Source organism: Acipenser ruthenus, unplaced genomic scaffold (genome assembly GCF_902713425.1).
Source record: "Acipenser ruthenus unplaced genomic scaffold, fAciRut3.2 maternal haplotype, whole genome shotgun sequence".
NCBI classification, from domain to species: domain Eukaryota; kingdom Metazoa; phylum Chordata; class Actinopteri; order Acipenseriformes; family Acipenseridae; genus Acipenser; species Acipenser ruthenus.
Genome location: NW_026708180.1, coordinates 781 through 21,447, shown reverse-complemented (window position 1 = coordinate 21,447; position 20,667 = coordinate 781). Strand labels below are relative to the sequence as shown.

The 20,667-nt window shown below is 53.0% G+C and overlaps 2 protein-coding genes across 2 annotated transcripts; both read left to right on the top strand.

The window, feature by feature from the left end:
• The first annotated feature begins 29 nt into the window (after nucleotides 1-29).
• LOC117968610 (fibronectin type III domain-containing protein 10-like) lies at nucleotides 30-3,767 on the top strand. The gene has a single exon (XM_034916374.2). It carries the CDS (start codon nucleotides 663-665, stop codon nucleotides 1,767-1,769), a length of 1,107 nt encoding a protein of 368 aa, XP_034772265.2. The 5' UTR covers nucleotides 30-662; the 3' UTR covers nucleotides 1,770-3,767.
• A 2,552-nt stretch (nucleotides 3,768-6,319) lies between these two features.
• LOC117968611 (RNA polymerase II subunit A C-terminal domain phosphatase SSU72) lies at nucleotides 6,320-19,224 on the top strand. Its single transcript, XM_059020190.1, has 5 exons — nucleotides 6,320-6,536; nucleotides 8,224-8,367; nucleotides 15,627-15,766; nucleotides 16,534-16,652; nucleotides 17,239-19,224. Exons 1-5 carry the CDS (start codon nucleotides 6,457-6,459, stop codon nucleotides 17,338-17,340), a joined length of 585 nt encoding a protein of 194 aa, XP_058876173.1. The 5' UTR covers nucleotides 6,320-6,456; the 3' UTR covers nucleotides 17,341-19,224.
• The last annotated feature ends 1,443 nt before the right edge of the window (nucleotides 19,225-20,667 follow it).

Genomic DNA, 20,667 nt, shown 5'->3' with positions numbered 1-20,667 from the left:
GGGCATACTGTCGGTATGATACATCCCTATATAAACGGCTCGCTTCAGACATGCTGTCCTGTGTCCCTGCGTGCAGTGGGTGTGGATTGTGAAGTGGATTTCGTGGATTGTGGTGGGCTGTGCAGTCCTGTTCTTCGTGGGGTCGAGGGCTTGCATCGCGCTGCTGTGAAGCGGAGGGGGAGGGACCGGAGACTGAGAGCTGAGCGAGTCACATAATTGACTTTAAAAAACACTGAACACACGTAGACACACCAACACAACGCATGTGCGGACTGGCGGCATTGCTGGACTGGGCATGTTTAAAACGACGAGAGAGACAGAGAGACAGACAGGGAAAGAGACAGACAGGGAGAGAGTGACAGATAACACATTTATTGTCGCTGCGTTAGTGAACGCAGCAGCGCGCCTCAGCGTGTTTGATTTCATTGTCTCTGGTCTATTAGTTGTATTTGTTCGCGTTATCTGCGCTGTTAGTGCTCTGCCTCGCCTCGCCCTGAGCGTCCCTTGTGTTAATGTCGTGAAGGAGGAGGGGGAGAGCAGCGGGCTGCCGTGTTCACTGTGCCGGCTCTGCCTGCCTGTCTGCCCGCTGTGTGACACTGTCTCGCACGCCTCGCTCTGGGTTTATATGCCGCTGTGTCGGAGCCGCCGTGGCTGCCAGCAGGATGACCGCGCTGCCCGCAGGACTGATCAACTGGATGATTCTCATCACCCTGTGCCGGGACTGGAGACCAGTAACAGCGGCGGGACCGCAGCCCGGAGCACTGCCGCCCTCCCTGCCTTCACCATCGGCGCCCTGGACCGAAACTGCTAAGGACTTGACTACCGAGAGGAGAACGGCGGAGCGCCCCTCGGACCCAGCCTCCCCCTCACCTGCACCGGCCGCTGACCCGGGAAGTAGACCCGAACCAGCGGAGGATGGGAGGTGGCGAGGGGCTGGGCTGGGGAGCCGGGTTCGGCGAGGGCGGAGAGAGAGCAGAAGCGGGACCAAGCGCGACCCTCACTCCCCGCCGGTACCGATTCAGCACCACGACTCGGGGACAGCGATCTGTGCTTACGAAGTGATCCGCGCAGGGGGCGGGGCGTGGGGGGAGGACGGCGGCTCATCCTCGCCTTCAGCCGGCAACAGGGTCTGCTTCAGATACCCCGAGACCGGCTTTGCGTGCCGGGAGAGGGACTGCAAGGCGCACAAGTCCTTGGGCAGGACGCAGCTGGTCGCCAACGTGTTAAAAAACAGCAGTGTGTATTTGCAGTGGAAGAGCCCCTCTTCTCACCCGCGCCCTTCTCCTCCTGCACCGTCTGCCCTGCAGCGGAACAGCCCGGCCGGGGCGCTGCAGGTCTGGGGCTTCTACATGAAGTGCTCGTGGAAAGGCACGTACACGCACTTCCAGTGTGACGGCGTGCGCCTCGGCGCGAGCTGCAGGGACTACCTGCTGACGGATGTGCACGACAGCGTGCGCTACAGAATCTGCTTGCGTGCTCTCTACACCCGCGGCGCCGGCAATGGCACAGCCGATACCAGGCGCGCCAGGAGAAGCCACGGCACCGCCAGCGAGCCTCCAGGGCCCGGGGACTGCCTCGAGTTCACCGTGGATCCGGCTGGCATGCAGGACATTGTGATCGCGATGACCGCGGTAGGGGGGTCGATCTGTGTCATGCTGGTTATTATCTGTTTGCTGGTCGCCTATATCACAGAGAACCTCATGCAGCCTGCCCTGGCCAGGGCCTCAGTGAGAAGAGGGCAACACCACGAGTATAACATACCCACTTAACACGCACAGCGCGGAACAGCGCCTCTGTGTCTAGTCATTGTAGCTGACCAGGGCAGGAAGGGAGGGAGGGAGAATTTCACAATGGGAGTAGAGGTTCGTGTGTAGCTCACTGTTCGTCTCGTCTCTGTAGTTGTATGTAGTTGTGAGAGCCGCAGGTAATAATATATATATATATATATATATTATTACACAGTAGCGATATGACGTTCACATTAGATAAAGCAGTTTCTCTATCTTTAAACGGTACGCTTGTGTCCCCAAGTCTTACTGTAGTCTGCTTTAACGTTTCAGTGCAGTTAAAACACAGCAAAGCGTAATAAAGCACAGGCAAGCATTGTAGAGCACAGAGAGGCATAGGGAAGCATAGGGAAGCATTGTAAAGCACAGAGAGGTCTGGTAAAGCATAGGGAAGCATTGTAAAGCACAGAGAGGTGTGGTAAAGCATAGGCAAGCATTGTACAGCACAGAGAGGTCTGGTAAAGCATAGGGAAGCATTGTAAAGCACAGAGAGGTCTGGTAAAGCATAGGGAAGCATTGTAAAGCACAGAGAGGTCTGGTAAAGCATAGGGAAGCATTGTAAAGCACAGAGAGGTCTGGTAAAGCACAGGGAAGCATTGTAAAGCACAGAGAGGTCTGGTAAAGCATAGGGAAGCATTGTAAAGCACAGAGAGGTCTGGTAAAGCATAGGCAAGCATTGTACAGCACAGAGAGGTCTAGTAAAGCACAGGCAAGCATTGTACAGCACAGAGAGGTCTGGTAAAGCATATGGAAGCATTGTAAAGCACAGAGAGGTCTGGTAAAGCATATGGAAGCATTGTAAAGCACAGAGAGGTCTGGTAAAGCATAGGGAAGCATTGTAAAGCGCAGAGAGGTCTGGTAAAGCATATGGAAGCATTGTAAAGCACAGAGAGGTCTGGTAAAGCATATGGAAGCATTGTAAAGCACAGAGAGGTCTGGTAAAGCATAGGGAAGCATTGTAAAGCGCAGAGAGGTCTGGTAAAGCATAGGGAAGCATTGTAAAGCACAGAGAGGTCTGGTAAAGCATAGGGAAGCATTGTAAAGCACAGAGAGGTCTGGTAAAGCATAGGGAAGCATTGTAAAGCACAGAGAGGTCTGGTAAAGCATAGGGAAGCATTGTAAAGCACAGAGAGGTGTGGTAAAGCATAGGAAAGCATTGTAAAGCACAGAGAGGTGTGGTAAAGCATAGGGAAGCATTGTAAAGCACAGAGAGGTGTGGTAAAGCACAGGGAAGCATTGTAAAGCACAGAGAGGTCTGGTAAAGCATAGGGAAGCATTGTAAAGCACAGAGAGGTCTGGTAAAGCATAGGGAAGCATTGTAAAGCACAGAGAGGTCTGGTAAAGCATAGGGAAGCATTGTAAAGCACAGAGAGGTCTGGTAAAGCATAGGGAAGCATTGTAAAGCACAGAGAGGTCTGGTAAAGCATAAGGAAGCATTGTAAAGCACAGAGAGGTCTGGTAAAGCATAGGGAAGCATTGTAAAGCACAGAGAGGTCTGGTGAAGCATAGGGAAGCATTGTAAAGCACAGAGAGGTCTGGTAAAGTATATTGTAAGCTGTTCTAAGCAGCGATCCTGCAGCAATGCAAACAGCAGAGCTAGCCTCCCTAAACTGTGCCATTTCCATGTTGTGGAGATTGCGTTTTAAAATCTGTTTTAGATGCAACAGCAATGTCTAGATGAATCTATTTGAAGTGTACCCATGTGTTTGAATGCACAGCTCTATAGTAAAGTGCATTCGTGTTGTAATTGAATCCTCACAGTGTCTGTCTTCAGCTCGGGGGGCTGCAGGGGGGTCGTGTCGGGAGCTCAGGTGGGCAGGAGACCCCTTGTGATATTTACAATAGTGCTGTTCATGTATCTCTTATTAATAAAATATATTGATTATATAAAGACCTGATTGATTTGGAGCATTCCTGAACGCTGCGGTCTCACTTACCTGTCCAGTTTGTTACTTACTAATACAAACCTATCACAATAAATAGATCAATACACCCTGACACAAACCTATCAGAATAGATCAATACACCCTGACACAAACCTATCAGAATAAACAGATCAATACACCCTGACACAAACCTATCAGAATAGATCAATACACCCTGACACAAACCTATCAGAATAGATCAATACACCCTGACACAAGCCTATCAGAATAAACAGATCAATACACCCTGACACAAACCTATCAGAATAAACAGATCAATACACCCTGACACAAACCTATCAGAATAAACAGATCAATACACCCTGACACAAACCTGTCACTATAGATGGATAGATAACTCCTCCCCAGGCCGGTGCAGCTGCTGCAGTTTGCTGAGCAGGATACAGCTGCAGGGGGCAGGCCAGGGACAGGAAATGACCCGCAGGGGATTCGACAGAGCCAAAGACATCCCATAATTACGGGAGAGGAAGACGCCACTTACCCTGTCAGTGACTGAGCTCTCCATTGCCTGATCCGCAGGCTCCCAGTCCCTGCCCTGTACCCTGTAAGCTCCTCCACCCCTCACTCAGTGTCTGTCTCTGCACTCTGATCCGCACGCTCCCAGTCCCTGCCCTGTACCCTGTAAGCTCCTCCACCCCTCACTCAGTGTGTCTGTCTCTGCAGGAGAATGAATGGACTGAGTGTGAATCAGAAAGAGAGAGAGAGAGAGAGAGAGAGAGAGAGAGAGAGAGAGAGAGAGAGGAGAATGAATGGAATACACTTTTATCAACAACTGCACTGGGAATAAAAGGGTTGACAAAGACTCTAGCAGAGACGCCTGTCACTGAATGCATTGACTTTCTGTTAGGATTTATTAAATAGAGTTTGATATTCACTGAAGGGATCCGCGGTGAAGCAGCAGCTCGGGTTAGAGGCTGGCTGTGTTAACACACAAATAAAAGTCCACCGTGACCCTGCGTCACGCCTCTGTGTGACTCGGAGCGTGTCACTGTCCAGTCCAGTCCACCGTGACCCTGCGTCACGCCTCTGTGTGACTCGGAGCGTGTCACTGTCCAGTCCACCGTGACCCTGCGTCACGCCTCTGTGTGACTCGGAGCGTGTCACTGTCCAGTCCAGTCCACTGTGACCCTGCGTCATGCCTCTGTGTGACTCGGAGCGCGTCACTGTCCAGTCCAGTCCACCGTGACCCTGCGTCACGCCTCTGTGTGACTCGGAGCGTGTCACTGTCCAGTCCACCGTGACCCTGCGTCACGCCTCTGTGTGACTCGGAGCGTGTCACTGTCCAGTCCAGTCCACCGTGACCCTGCGTCACGCCTCTGTGTGACTCGGAGCGTGTCACTGTCCAGTCCAGTCCACTGTGACCCTGCGTCACGCCTCTGTGTGACTCGGAGCGTGTCACTGTCCAGTCCAGTCCACTGTGACCCTGCGTCACGCCTCTGTGTGACTCGGAGCGCGTCACTGTCCAGTCCAGTCCACCGTGACCCTGCGTCACGCCTCTGTGTGACTCGGAGCGCGTCACTGTCCAGTCCAGTCCACCGTGACCCTGCGTCACGCCTCTGTGTGACTCGGAGCGCGTCACTGTCCAGTCCAGTCCACTGTGACCCTGCGTCATGCCTCTGTGTGACTCGGAGCGCGTCACTGTCCAGTCCAGTCCACCGTGACCCTGCGTCACGCCTCTGTGTGACTCGGAGCGCGTCACTGTCCAGTCCAGTCCACTGTGACCCTGCGTCACGCCTCTGTGTGACTCGGAGCGCGTCACTGTCCAGTCCAGTCCACCGTGACCCTGCGTCACGCCTCTGTGTGACTCGGAGCGCGTCACTGTCCAGTCCAGTCCACTGTGACCCTGCGTCATGCCTCTGTGTGACTCGGAGCGCGTCACTGTCCAGTCCAGTCCACCGTGACCCTGCGTCACGCCTCTGTGTGACTCGGAGCGCGTCACTGTCCAGTCCAGTCCACCGTGACCCTGCGTCACGCCTCTGTGTGACTCGGAGCGCGTCACTGTCCAGTCCAGTCCACCGTGACCCTGCGTCACGCCTCTGTGTGACTCGGAGCGCGTCACTGTCCAGTCCAGTCCACTGTGACCCTGCGTCACGCCTCTGTGTGACTCGGAGCGCGTCACTGTCCAGTCCAGTCCACCGTGACCCTGCGTCACGCCTCTGTGTGACTCGGAGCGCGTCACTGTCCAGTCCAGTCCACTGTGACCCTGCGTCACGCCTCTGTGTGACTCGGAGCGCGTCACTGTCCAGTCCACCGTGACCCTGCGTCACGCCTCTGTGTGACTCGGAGCGCGTCATGATGTTTTTGTATTCTTATTTAAATAGGTGCGATGACGCGCAGGTATCCACTAGAGGGCAAACGTGTCCACATAAAAAGGCTCTGCATTGAAAGCCACTGCACAGCCCCGCTGTGAACCGCCATCGTTTCGGGTCAAAGGCTGTTTCCAGCGACACAACAAGCAAGACCCGTATCACGTGAGAGGGGAGCCTAGCCTCGCACTGCGATTGGTCATTCCTGGGAGCCAAACCACGCCTCCCGGCCGCAGCCCCCGCCCCGTGCGGTTGTGACGTCCCACCAGCGGCCATTTTAGAGTCCACTCACGAAGAAGCAGTCGGAGGCTGCGGTCGTGTCGGTTTAGTGTCTGTTGAAGTTGATATTTATTATCTATTTGTTTTCTTTCTAGAACGTCGCTAAGGTTGCGTTAAAGAGCAGTAGCCGCCCCGACGATGCCGTCTCATCCGCTGCGAGTGGCGGTGGTGTGCTCGAGCAATCAGAACCGGAGCATGGAAGCGCACGGCATCCTCAGGTACCGACACCCGGCCTGCGCGGAGACGAGCGCCGCTTACAAACACAAGCCACGCCGCAGAGGGGCCCGGCCCTGCTGTGGCGCTGCTCGGGTTTTATTCTATTCGGGACGGGTTCGGGTAACGGCGCCGTGTTTCGGCGTTGGGAGATTCATAATGTTAAGAGGGGGCTGCCTGGTGTTCGTATGCAAGTGCTTTAGTCTAATTTAATCACGGCGGTCGAACAACGAGCTGTGCTGAGGCCCAAGCCGGTGGTTTTCTGTGTTTGTTTGTGGGACGGCGTTGTTACCGTCGCGTTTAACGCCGTTCTTAGTTTGACTCGCCTGTGTTGTAATTACAGGACCGGTATTCAGGCACGCCTTGCGCTGTGATTAAAATGCGTGCTTCCTTATTGCACACGATCCACGGTGTAACATTAATGGAGTCGCAAACAAAAACAGTTCAACTCTACAAAGAGGCGCCCCGCTAGTTTGTGTAAACCTCGTTTTCCTGAGTTTAGTCCGACACCCCTGAGCTTGTTCCCTGTCCGCCGGCGCTGATCAAGCCCGCAGTAAAGTGTGGGCTGGGTGACGCGGCTGTGCAGTAGGAGTTCATGGCCACAGACTGTTCAATATCAAGTTGCTCTCAGTGGAATGTAATATTTTTTACTGTTCAAGGATTCATTTTGAGACGCTTGTTTCATTTCATTATAAATGTTCTCTTCCGTTCAATCTCAGATTCTGGTATAGTAAATAAACCTGTTAAATCTGCAGACGACACAAACATAGGAGGAGTGGCAAACACTGATGCAGCAGCAAAGGTCATTCAAAATGATCTCGACAGCATTCAGAACTGGGCAGACATGGCAAATGAAATTTAATAGAGAAAAGTGTAAAGTATTGCACGCAGGCAATACAAATGTGCATTATAAATATCATATGGGAGATACTGAAATTGAAGAAGGGAACTATGAAAAAGACCTAGGAGTTTATGTTGACTCAGAAATGTTTCATCTAGACAATGTGGGGAAGCTATAAAAAAAGGCCTACAAGATGCTCAGATATATAGTGAGATTAAAATATTCAAAATCCTAAAAGGTATTGACAATGTCGACCCAGGGGACTTTTTCAACTTGAAAAAAGAAACAAGGACCAAGGGTCACAAATGGAGATTAGATAAAGGGGCATTCAGAACAGAAAATAGGAGACCCTTTTACACAGAGAATTGTTGGAGTCTGGAATCAACTCCCCAGTAATGTTGTTGAAGCCGACACCCTGGGATCCTTCAAGAAGCTGCTTGATGAGATTCTGGGATCAGTAAGATGGGCCGAATGGCCTTCCTCTCGTTTGTAAACTTTCTTATGTTCTTAATCCTTAATTAAAGGTAAAATCACGTGCACTGTGCCACCTGCTGGTCAAGTATAAATTGCAATTGCTGTAAATGTTTTCTTTGGGGACCGTTCCCTTAGCCAGGCATGGAAATAAGATTCCTGTTTCAGAGCAGAGTCGCTCATTGCAGGTTTTTATATCTGCTTGATTAGCCGTCGTGTGTCTTTATTAAAACCAGGAATGGATCAAACGGCTGTGCGATGGGAGTCTTTATTTCCATTTCTGACATGCTGTAAAGTACACTGTGAATCCATGTAGATTCAGAGCTTCCCGCGTTTGTAACCCTGTGTGTGTTTGTGTGTTTGTTTTGTGTCGTCTACAGTAAGCGAGGATTCAGCGTGCGTTCGTTTGGAACTGGCTCCCATGTGAAGCTGCCCGGACCGGCCCCAGACAAGCCCAACGTCTACGACTTCAAAACCACATACGAGCAGATGTACAACGACCTCGTTAAGAAAGACAAGGAACTGTATCCCCTCCCAGCCAGCCAGCCAGCAGCAGTGTGCCCTGGAGGGGAGGCAGGGAGGCCAGGCTAGCTCTCTCTCTCTGCCTCTCCCTCTGCAGCAGTGTTCCCTGGAGGGGAGGCAGGGAGGCCAGGCTTGCTCTCTCTCTCTGCCTCTCCCTCTGCAGCAGTGTTCCCTGGAGGGGAGGCAGGGAGGCCAGGCTAGCTCTCTCTCTGCCTCTCCCTCTGCAGCAGTGTTCCCCGGAGCGGAGGAAGGGAGGCCAGGCTAGCTCTCTCTCTGTCTCTCCCTCTGCAGCAGTGTTCCCTGGAGGGGAGGCAGGGAGGCCAGGCTAGCTCTCTCTCTGCCTCTCCCTCTGCAGCAGTGTTCCCCGGAGGGGAGGCAGGGAGGCCAGGCTAGCTCTCTCTCTGCCTCTCCCTCTGCAGCAGTGTTCCCTGGAGGGGAGGCAGGGAGGCCAGGCTAGCTCTCTCTCTGCCTCTCCCTCTGCAGCAGTGTTCCCCGGAGCGGAGGCAGGGAGGCCAGGCTAGCTCTCTCTCTGCCTCTCCCTCTGCAGCAGTGTTCCCCGGAGCGGAGGCAGGGAGGCCAGGCTAGCTCTCTCTCTGCCTCTCCCTCTGCAGCAGTGTTCCCTGGAGGGGAGGCAGGGAGGCCAGGCTAGCTCTCTCTCTGCCTCTCCCTCTGCAGCAGTGTTAGGAGCTCTCTGCAGTTTCTTGTGTCCACTGGGGGAGGAATTGAGCAAACAGAAGGAGTCAAAGTGATTGTTTTTCTCTTATTTTTTTGCATTATACAGGTGATCTCGTTGCAAGTTTAAAGGAGGCGTGCAGTAAATGTGTGGGACTCGGTGACAGGGGTACCCAGTGGGTGTAAGATTGTGAGTGGGTGTGTGAATGGGTCTGTGTGGGTGTGTTTTAAATACATGGGCAAACATGTCTTTCACTTGAGGAGGTTTCCTGCAGTTTGAGGGGCGCTGGTACCTCGCTGATGCCTCGCTTCCAAACTGAGGGGTGCTGAGAGGAGGTGTCTGTTTGAAAGCGGTTACATTTAAATGGGAGTTAAAAAAATAAAATACTTCACCGTTTAATTTATATATCCCTTTTTTCTGCGTTCTCCCCAATCCAAGCTGTTAGTCTCGGATCATTCTTGGGAAATCCATGTTGAAGAAAAAAATAAATTAAACGTCTTACTGAGATGCACCACCAGACGTCTTGAGAGTCCTTTCAACTTCAGCACGTTGCTCCTTTAACCTCCTGGATTCAAATGACCGCCAGCGACTTGATCTCCGTTTTAAACAAATAAATAGAGGCTCCGAGCAACAACGCTGCCGCGAACGCGAGAGCTAGAGAATGAAAGCAGCGTCGGTATTGTGAGCCCGCGTGGGAGGCGAGATGCAGCTTCACCCGTCATGGTGTAGCGCACACGCTGCGTTAGGAGCAGCGTTCCTGTTGTAAACACAGCAGTGTAAAGATGATCGGCACTGCATTAGAAACGGGGCTGGTAGGAAGAGGATGAGGAATAACAACCTCTCCAGTACGCGCGCGTCGTGGACAGCTGCTGTGCTTGCGTTGAATGTGTCATGAGACAGGCTCTGTTCACCAGTATGCAGGTTTGTTGCTACAGTAGTCTGAACTTGGTAATAGATTTAGACTTGTTTGAACGCCTAGTCTTCAATAAAGACACGCTTCCTGGGGATGAGTTTTACTTGCAGGTCTGTTTTAGTGCCCTCTGTAGCAGAGTGCAGGATGGGTGAGGTGTGGATCTCCTGACTCTAGCTGGGAATGTATTCCCTGCGCAGGAGGGGTGAGGTGTGGATCTCCTGACTCCTTGTAGCTTGTGCTGGCCAGTCCGCACTGGGAGCTCATGGTTAACCAGTAAGCCCATTCCTGAGTGCTGGTCGGACCTGGTTTTTACAGAGGGAGAGTAGAGACGGTCGTCAGAATAGCAGTAAAGCAGGTGTGTGTGTGTGTGTGTGATGTATGTATGTATGTAATTCAATCTATCCAGTGCTTCTCACCCAAAGTGAAATATTGTTCTGTATATTTAAGTTCACAGTTTCTTTTGTTTTATAATTAAAATGTGACACATGGAAAGTGCTCCCTGGAAGTGTCTGGTGGGGAGAGTCTGCAGGGCAGCGCTGTGAAGATGCGTGAAGCTGGAAGACTGGCCAAGTAAGCACAGCAATTCCATGTCTAGCACTTGTACTGTGTGTGTGTGTGTGTGTGTGTGTGTGTGTGTGTGTGTGTGTGTGTGGAGCTGTGTGTGTGTGCGCGCGTGCATGGAGCTGTGTGTGTGGAGCTGTGTGTGTGTGCGTGCGTGCATGGAGCTGTGTGTGTGTGCGTGTGCGTGTGGCGCTGTGCCTGCGCATGTGTGTGTGTTTGTGGAGGTGTGCGTGCGTGCGTGCATGGAGCTGTGTGTGTGTGCGCGTGTGGCTCCGTCTCGGGGAGGGGGTCTGTGTGCGTGTGTGTGTGGCTCCGTCTCGGGGAGGGGGTCTGTGTGTGTGTGGCGCTGTGCATGCGTGTGTGTGGAGCTGTGTGTCTGTGTGGCGCTGTGCGTGTGCGTGCGTGGAGGTGTGCGTGCGTGGAGCTGTGTGTGTGTGGAGCTGTGTGTGCGTGCGGGTGGCTCCGTCTCGGGGAGGGGGTCTGTGTGCGTGTGTGTGTGCGGGTGGCTCCGTCTCGGGGAGGGGGTCTGTGTGTGTGTGGAGCTGTGTGTCTGTGTGGCGCTGTGCGTGCGTGTGTTTGTGGAGGTGTGCGTGCGTGGAGGTGTGCGTGCGTGGAGCTGTGTGTGTGTGTGTGTGTGTGTGTGGAGCTGTGTGTGTGTGTGCGGGTGGCTCCGTCTCGGGGAGGGGGTCTGTGTGTGCGTGCGCGTGCGTGGAGCTGTGTGTGTGGAGCTGTGTGTCTGTGTGGCGCTGTGCGTGCGTGTGTTTGTGGAGCTGTGTGCGTGCGTGGAGCTGTGTGTGTGTGTGGAGCTGTGTGTGCGTGCGTGCGGGTGGCTCCGTCTCGGGGAGGGGGTCTCTGTGTGTGTGTGCGGGTGGCTCCGTCTCGGGGAGGGGGTCTATGTGCGTCTGTGTGTGTGCGGGTGGCTCCGTCTCGGGGAGGGGGTCTGTGTGTGTGCGTGCGGCTCCGTCTCGGGGAGGGGGTCTGTGTGTGTGTGCGTGCGGCTCCGTCTCGGGGAGGGGGTCTGTGTGTGTGTGCGTGCGGCTCCGTCTCGGGGAGGGGGTCTGTGTGTGTGTGTGTGTGTGTGTGTGCGTGCGGCTCCGTCTCGGGGAGGGGGTCTGTGTGTGTGCGTGCGGCTCCGTCTCGGGGAGGGTGTGTGTGTGCGCGTGCGGCTCCGTCTCGGGGAGGGGGTCTGTGTGTGTGTGTGCGTGCGGCTCCGTCTCGGGGAGGGGGTCTGTGTATGTGTGTGCGGGTGGCTCCGTCTCGGGGAGGGGGTCTATGTGCGTGTGTGTCTGTGTGTGTGCGGGTGGCTCCGTCTCGGGGAGGGGGTCTGTGTGTGTGTGCGTGCGGCTCCGTCTCGGGGAGGGTGTGTGTGTGCGCGTGCGGCTCCGTCTCGGGGAGGGGGTCTGCAGGAAGGCTCTAGCCCTGGGGGGCTGTTTTCATTCCCCGCCTGTCCTGTGTCTTGTTTGCAATGTGATGAACCTGGAGAATAAAGTCTTCCAGACCTGCGTGGTGGTCATGGTGTTCATTGATCCTGTGATTCTGAAGGGATGGTTTGAACGGGTTTGCGAGCGGTCATGTCCAGAGCTGTACCCGTGCATACGCAGGTGGTGATGAGAGAGGGCTCCTGATTGGGTACTTCCAGCATCAGATCAGACGGGTGTTTAATGAGCGAGCCTTGTGTTAACAGACCCTCACTGAGAGAGAGTGTGTGTTCATCACACCAGCTAGAACACACACATTCATCATTCAGTAACCGTTGGGTGAGCTGCAGCCTGTGCTTGTGGTCTGGTATCCCGATACATACCTCTATTACAATGCGATACACAATGTAAAGAAAGGGGCACAGTCCAGCACTGCACCCCTAATCCTGTACCATTGTGTCTGTCTCATTGGGGTCAGGCAGCGGTGGCTAATCCAGTCCACGTCTTTGCTCCAACCCTCTTCTCAATGGTTTCATTAGTTCAGTGAGCCCCATCCAGGTCTACAGCAGTTCATTAGGTGTTCCTGTAAAACCTGGAGCGGCACAGCCCTCCAGGACTGGAGCCTGGCTCCCCTGGTCTGTATAGTGGGCACCACAGCTTCATGCCTCACTGCAGTATCTCACGGTCTGTGCCGGCTGGCTGCGTCTCACAAGCACATGCCGTTTCCCTTCTGTTTCTGAAAGTTAAAGGTCTTTTCCATGGCTCAGTCACTGGAGCTTGTTTTAGTAACGCTGGGACGGGCCGTTTATTTTCACTTTCAGATATTCTTTCACTTTGAGGAGTTTTTTTTTTTTTTTTTCGTTTTTTTTTGGGGGGGGGGGGAGTTCTACCCGTATCGCAGTAAATAAATCTACCCCCCCCCCCCCCCCCCCCCCCGTGGTCCCTGTGGATGAGAGGAGAGAAACACTCAGCAGTGCATTTCAAGCCGTGGCTGTTTGCATGTTCACCCCCAGCCCCGCGCTTCATCTTAACTGTTCTCCCTCGTGACGACTCTGCGGTGAGACAGCCTGACTCCTGAGCCTCCGTGACACTGCCCCCCCCATTGTGAACATCTTTCCCAGGTCTGAGTCTCCCTCGTGACGACCCTGCGGTGAGACAGCCTGACTCCTGAGCCTCCGTGACACTGCCCCCCCCATTGTGAACATCTTTCCCAGGTCTGAGTCTCCCTCGTGACGACTCTGCGGTGAGACAGCCTGACTCCTGAGCCTCCGTGACACTGCCCCCCCCCCCCCCATTGTGAACATCTTTCCCAGGTCTGAGTCTCCCTCGTGACGACCCTGCGGTGAGACAGCCTGACTCCTGAGCCTCTGTGACACTGCCCCCCCCCATTGTGAACATCTTTCCCAGGTCTGAGTCTCCCTCGTGACGACCCTGCGGTGAGACAGCCTGACTCCTGAGCCTCCGTGACACTGCCCCCCCCCATTGTGAACATCTTTCCCAGGTCTGAGTCTCCCTCGTAACGACTCTGCAGTGAGACAGCCTGACTCCTGAGCCTCCGTGACACTGCCCCCCCCATTGTGAACATCTTTCCCAGGTCTGAGTCTCCCTCGTGACGACTCTGCAGTGACAGCCTGACTCCTGAGCCTCCGTGACACTGCACCCCCCCCCCCCCCCCCATTGTGAACATCTTTCCCAGGTCTGAGTCTCCCTCGTGACGACCCTGTGGTGAGACAGCCTGACTCCTGAGCCTCTGTGACACTGCCCCCCCCATTGCGAACATCTTTCCCAGGTCTGAGTCTCCCTCGTGATGACTCTGCGGTGAGACAGCCTGACTCCTGAGCCTCCGTGACACTGCCCCCCCCATTGCGAACATCTTTCCCAGGTCTTGCACTACAGTATAGCAAGACCCCCTCTCTGCTTCATTACAGTATAGCAAGACCCCCTCTGCCTCATTATAGTGTAGCAGGACCCCCTCTCTGCCTCATTACAGTATAGCCAGACCCCCTCTGCCTCACTGCAGTATAGCAGGACCCCACTGCCTCACTGCAGTATAGCAAGACCCCCCCTCTGCCTCATTACAGTATAGCAAGACCCCCCCCCTCTGCCTCATTACAGTATAGCAAGACCCCCTCACTGCAGTATAGCTAGACCCCCTCTCTGCCTCACTGCAGTATAGCTAGACCCTCTCTCTGCCTCACTGCAGTATAGCTAGACCCCCTCTATGCCTCACTGCAGTATAGCTAGACCCTCTCTCTGCCTCACTGCAGTATAGCTAGACCCCCCCCTCTGCCTCACTGCAGTATAGCTAGACCCCCTCTCTGCCTCACTGCAGTATAGCTAGACCCTCTCTCTGCCTCACTGCAGTATAGCTAGACCCCCTCTATGCCTCACTGGAGTATAGCTAGACCCCCTCTCTGCCTCACTGCAGTATAGCTAGACCCCCTCTCTGCCTCACTGCAGTATAGCTAGACCCTCTCTCTGCCTCACTGCAGTATAGCTAGACCCTCTCTCTGCCTCACTGCAGTATAGCTAGACCCCCTCTCTGCCTCACTGCAGTATAGCTAGACCCCCTCTCTGCCTCACTGCAGTATAGCTAGACCCCCTCTCTGCCTCACTGCAGTATAGCTAGACCCCCTCTCTGCCTCACTGCAGTATAGCTAGACCCCCTCTCTGCCTCACTGCAGTATAGCTAGACCCCCTCTCTGCCTCACTGCAGTATAGCTAGACCCCCTCTCTGCCTCACTGCACTCAGTTGCTGAATCCCCAGGGGCTTGTGTCACAAAGCACCGCTAACACTTGGCAGGCTGCGATTTTTACCTGTTTCAGAAATCAATATTTTAATATCAAATGATAAAGTAGAAATCCCCTCAGCTAGTCTATATGATTTAAAGCATGCGTTTGTTTTTGAGGAAGTGAATTGTATTTCGGGGGGGTTCTCGAAGTGTTTAAAGTGAATAATGGTGCTGAGTTTGGAGTGCGGAGTTCAGTCTAACTGGATTAGTTATTCATGGTTGCCTAGTGAAGCTTGTTCTCTGCACTCCTCTCTCTCGCTCTGTCTGCACTCCTCTCCGCTCTCTCGCTCTCCCCCTCTTGTGTTCTGTCTGCACTCTTTCTTCTCTCTCGCTTTGTCTCTCGCTCTCTCTCCACTCTGCTCTCTCTCACTCTGTCTCTGCACTCCTCTCCGCTCTCTCGCTCTCCCCTCTTGTGTTCTGTCTGCACTCTTACTTCTCTCTCTTGCTCTGTCTCTGCACTCTCCGCTCTCTCGCTCTGTCTCTCTCTCTCCACTCTGCTCTCTCACTCTCTCTCTCTCTCTCTCCACTCTTGCTCTGTCTCTGCACTCTCCGCTCTCTCGCTCTGTCTCTCTCTCTCCACTCTGCTCTCTCACTCTCTCTCTCTCTCTCTCCACTCTTGCTCTGTCTCTGCACTCTCCGCTCTCTCGCTCTGTCTCTCTCTCTCTCGCTCTCGTCTGGCAGTAAATTCACAGTTTAAGAAGGTAGTTTCATTTTTAGCACTCGCTTCGCCTTGTCCTTTGTAAACGAAGGCTCTTTGATCATGAATTGAGCTGCCCGGTCAGGCTGCACCTCTCCTCTGGTTTCCTCTTGTCCATGATAGTCGGTATTTCGGTGTGGTTTTGTGGACTGGCTCAGTTTGTGTTTCCGACGCTGTGGAGTTGCTCCTTGACCCGGCTCGCTCCAGATACACCCAGAACGGGATCCTTCACATGCTGGACCGGAACAAGCGCATCAAGCCCCGGCCCGAGCGCTTCCAGAACTGCAAGGACCAGTTCGACCTGGTGGTGACCTGCGAGGAGAGGGTGTACGACCAGGTGCTGGAGGGTAAGAGGCTGGGTCTACACCCAGGGGCTGCAGGGTAAGAGGTTGGGTCTACACCCAGGGGCTGGAGAGTAAGAGGTTGGGTCTACACAAAGGGTCTGGAGGGTAAGAGGCTGGGGGAGGCTGGGTCTACACCCAGGGGCTGGAGGGTAAGAGGCTGGGGGAGGCTGGGTCTACACTCAGGGGCTGGAGGGTAAGAGGCTGGGGGAGGCTGGGTCTACACCCAGGGGCTAGAGGGTAAGAGGCTGGGTCTACACCCAGGGGCTGGAGGGTAAGAGGCTGGGGGAGGCTGGGTCTACACTCAGGGGCTGGAGGGTAAGAGGCTGGGGGAGGCTGGGTCTACACCCAGGGGCTGGAGGGTAAGAGGCTGGGTCTACACCCAGGGGCTGGAGAGTAAGAGGTTGGGTCTACACAAAGGGTCTGGAGGGTAAGAGGCTGGGGGAGGCTGGGTCTACACCCAGGGGCTGGAGGGTAAGAGGCTGGGGGAGGCTGGGTCTACACTCAGGGGCTGGAGGGTAAGAGGCTGGGGGAGGCTGGGTCTACACCCAGGGGCTGGAGGGTAAGAGGCTGGGTCTATACCCAGGGGCTGGAGGGTAAGAGGCTGGGTCTACACCCAGGGGCTAGAGGGTAAGAGGCTGGGGGAGGCTGGGTGTAGACCCAGTGGCTGGAGGGTAAGAGGCTGGGTCTACACCTTCGTAGCAGGTAGCTTGGAGCCGTGTCCTGTGCCACCTCCCTGACTGTGTGACTCTTCCTTTCGCTCGCTGTCTCAGACCTGAACTCGAGGGAGCAGGAGAGCTTCCAGCCGGTGCACGTGATAAACGTGGACATCCAGGACAACCACGAGGAGGCCACGCTGGGAGCCTTCCTCATCTGTGAAATGTGCCAGTGTGTGAGTACAGCGGCCTGCAGGAATACACTGCCCAGTCAATACAGTACAATAGAGACTGCCCCGGCTGTACACACACGCTACCCAGTCAATACAGTACAATAGAGACTGCCCCGGCTGTACACACACGCTACCCAGTCAATACAGTACAATAGAGACTGCCCCGGCTGTACACACACGCTACCCAGTCAATACAGTACAATAGAGACTGCCCCGGCTGTACACACACTATACCCAGTCAATACAGTACAATAGAGACTGCCCCGGCTGTACACACACGCTACCCAGTCAATACAGTACGATAGAGACTGACCCGGCTGTGCATACACGATACCCAGTCAATACAGTACAATAGAGGTCATAACATTGTGACAGAACACCATCAATGACACAGAACAAGAGAGATCATTAAAACTGTTTCAACTTTATTATTTTTATAAATGGCCTAAATTGATGAAATAAGTATGCAAGTAGGTGACTCTCTCTGTGTCTCTTCTCTCCCCCCTCTCTCTCTCTCTCTCTCTCTCTCTCTCTCTCTCTCTCTCTCTCTCTCTCTCTCTCTCTCTCTCCCTCCCTCCCCCTCTCTCAGATCCAGCACACGGAGGACATGGAGAATGAGATGGACGAGCTTCTGCAGGAGTTTGAGGAGAAGAGCAGCCGCCCCTTCCTGCACACTGTCTGCTTCTACTGACCCCTCCCCCCCCCAAAACCAGCCTTAACCCCCTCGCCCGCCCCCTGCTACCATCACTCCTGATTGCAGATCAGTGAGAGCCATTACAGGTTTTACACCAGACCTGCTACTAGAGCCTGTTTAACCCAGGGCTGGGCAGCTCCAGCCGCTCTCGTCAGAATCCATTCCGAGCTCCAGTCCAGGCCATTGTTCTAGCCATGACGTTTTTAATTGAGTCTCCTCCTGTGTCCTCTGGAAGCCCGTCTGTCTGTGTCAGGAAAACCAGGAACAGAGTCCAGGCTGGGGACTGGAGTTGCCTTGCTCTTTGCTGTAGAAGTAGATTATTATTATTATTATTATTATTATTATTATTATTATTATGGTGAATTGGATAGAAACGTCTGCTAGATGACTGACACAGCTTGGAGACTCGGGTGAGCTGTGCATCACATCTGCTGCTGCAGAGTCGCTTCCAATCGGACCTCGTTTGTTTTACGTCTCATCCGAAGGACGGAGCGCAAGGAGGTGAAGTGACTGTCTCAGGGTCACACACGCACAGTGAGTCAGTGGCTGAGCGAGGATTGGAACTGGTAACCTGGTATCCAGCCCCTTTCTTTAACCACTGAGCCACCAAGCCTTTTTAGAGTTGAAGGTGAAGCGAGGACTGGCTTGAACTGCAATGGGAGTCTCTGGGCATCCCTGGTGAAGCATGTCTGTGGGGCAGAATAAACTTCCTCCCAGATAAGTGTGGAGACGTGGACCCAGCCTGCAGCATCGTGAAGCCTTGTAGCCACGTTGGGTGGCAGGAAGGTGCAGCTGTGTCTCGACTCGTTGGAAACCCTGCAGCCAACTGCTATGCAACCGGGGGGCTTGTAATAATCCCCACGTCTGATTTTGTCATTTTATTGTTATTTGTCTGATTTAAGCAGGAGAGAGCCCCGTGTTTAAAATGTCTTGCAGTGGAGAGACTTAGACTCGCACACACACACAGTTAAATACAGCAGAAGAGCCCCACAGCCGTTTATAAAACAGTGCCAGTCTCGAGAGAGCTTTCTGTGCCCACGCTGTGGAAACTGGAAGATGATGCGTCTGTAGAGAGATTTCTAGCGGTTAATCAGTGAAATATTCAGCACAGGAAACCACAGAATGACGTGTGCGTGCGTGCGTGCGCTCTGTCCATCCTTCAGTTACGTAATGAACGCCACCTTGAGGCAGAGATGATCCCCGGTGCAGCGAGGCAGGAGACCGTGTTGCTTTCGTTAGTTTTGTTTTCCCCCCTATAGATAGATAGATAGATAGATTGGTTTCAGATATTCCTCTTGTTAATCGTTGATGCTTTAGTTTCAGTTGTTTTTTTAAAGAGAGGAGGGGCGGGCCAGTTGAACGCTTCTTTAATGAGGACGCGCTTTGAAATGTCCTTTATGAATCAAACCAGGAGCTGTCCATCAGCGTCGTTGTTTTAACAATGCGATTTCAAAGAGACAGTTCAAATGTAACCTAATCTTTGAAAGGGTGTGTAATAATAATAATGTCGAGAACGGCAAGTGATGTATCATTTATTTTGTTCCCATCTTTATTGTTCAAACGCCTGGCTGCAAATGACTCTCTCCTGAGTTTATTTTTCAAAGAAAGCTAAATATGGAGTGCTTTCCCGTTTCTAACAAGAATACCAACGATTCCGTGAGGATGTGCGAGTGCGTGTGTGTATATATATATAAATATAAATAATATCTAAGATGAGAGATTTTGTTCTTGTGTTTGTAACCTGCGCGGACACAGCATGTCCTTGGCAGGAGGTTACAGCATGACGTCAGAGGGCGTCGCTGTGGATTATAACGTCAGGAATAATGAACTGTAACTCTGGGAATGATCCAAAAATCAATAAAGCTTGACAAAAACACAAAATGTGTGTCTGTGCGTTTTTGACATCAGCTGTGCGTGTGGTTTGGTGGCCATGTGACCGCCCATTAGGGGTACCGGCACTGTAGGCGTGGTTTTGATGTCAAAGATTTAAAATCAATTCTTACCTCTTAACACGAACAGAATTATTTTAGATTTAACATTGGAACATGTAGATATCGCAAAGGCAACGCTGCAGTTGGAAGGTTAGCAGGATGTTTGAAGATATTTATGGCATTGTGGTTTTTTTTTGTTTTATTATTATTATTTTTGTTTTAATTGTTGTATTTATTTATTTATTTTTGTTATTTGAACACACTATGGTGTGCGATACCCAGCCTGCCGAGCCTTAAATGCATTACAGAGTACGTGGATGCATCGATAGGAAACTAAACGTGCTACAATTATACTCGACGCTAAAAAAAAACTGACAACTAATGTGAATTTCTATTTTTTTCATATTTTTTCTTTTTTTTTTTTGTTGATTGAATTTGGCTCCACTGATCTCGCCTCGGGGCACGCGCTGCGACCTGCGACCCCACACAGGTGGCTCGAGCCAGGGTTCCAATATCTGACCCACTGACTCACTGACTGACCTGACTGACTGACCTGAGTCACTGACCTGACTGACTCACTGACCTGACTGACTCACCTGACTGACTCACCTGACTCACCTGACTGACTGACCTGACTGACCTGACTCACTGACCTGACTGACTGACTGAATTGGCCCCGTTTTAACGCGTTGCGAGGGGAAGCTGCTAAATGAATATTTGAGAGAATCGAGCAGAAGTAAGATCCACTGCATTCGGGCTCTCGTGTAAGCGCGCAGCATTGTGGGCGTGCTTGTCTCATTGTATTGTGAATGCTTTACAATTGCGATGGCATTTAAATAATTCCTCTGTGTTCACATTAGCTTCGTTTGTACACATATTGAGGTTTCGCGACGCCCCCCCCCCCCCCCCCCCCCCCCCCCCGCCCCCCGCTCCCCGCTCCCCTTGCTATCCGTGTTTGAATGAGCTGTTCACTGAACACACGGAGCCCAGCCCAGCGTGAATGGTGCAGAATACAAATGTGAACTGCAATGTCACAGAGAGAGAGAGGGAGAGAGAGAGAGAGAGAGAGGGAGAGAGGGAGGGAGAGGAGGGGCGCTCGCATTACTGGGGCACGTTTATCTTACAGGGGGACGTGATCATTTTGTTTTTCACAGGAAAAATGGAGAGCTACCCCGATCAAACTCTGTGGCCCTTGCATTAAAAATCAAAAGCAAAGACGGCCGCCCCATTGTGAAAGCCAGCCCAATGGAAGAGCACCCCGGGCTTGTGTTTGTGGTGACAGTGATGCAGCCTTTAATAACCGCGGCTCAGAAAGACTGCGTTATTTCGATTGCCAGCATTGGGGTCGGGGTCAGTGTCCGCGCCGCCACTGGACTGAGGTGAAGGAAGGAGA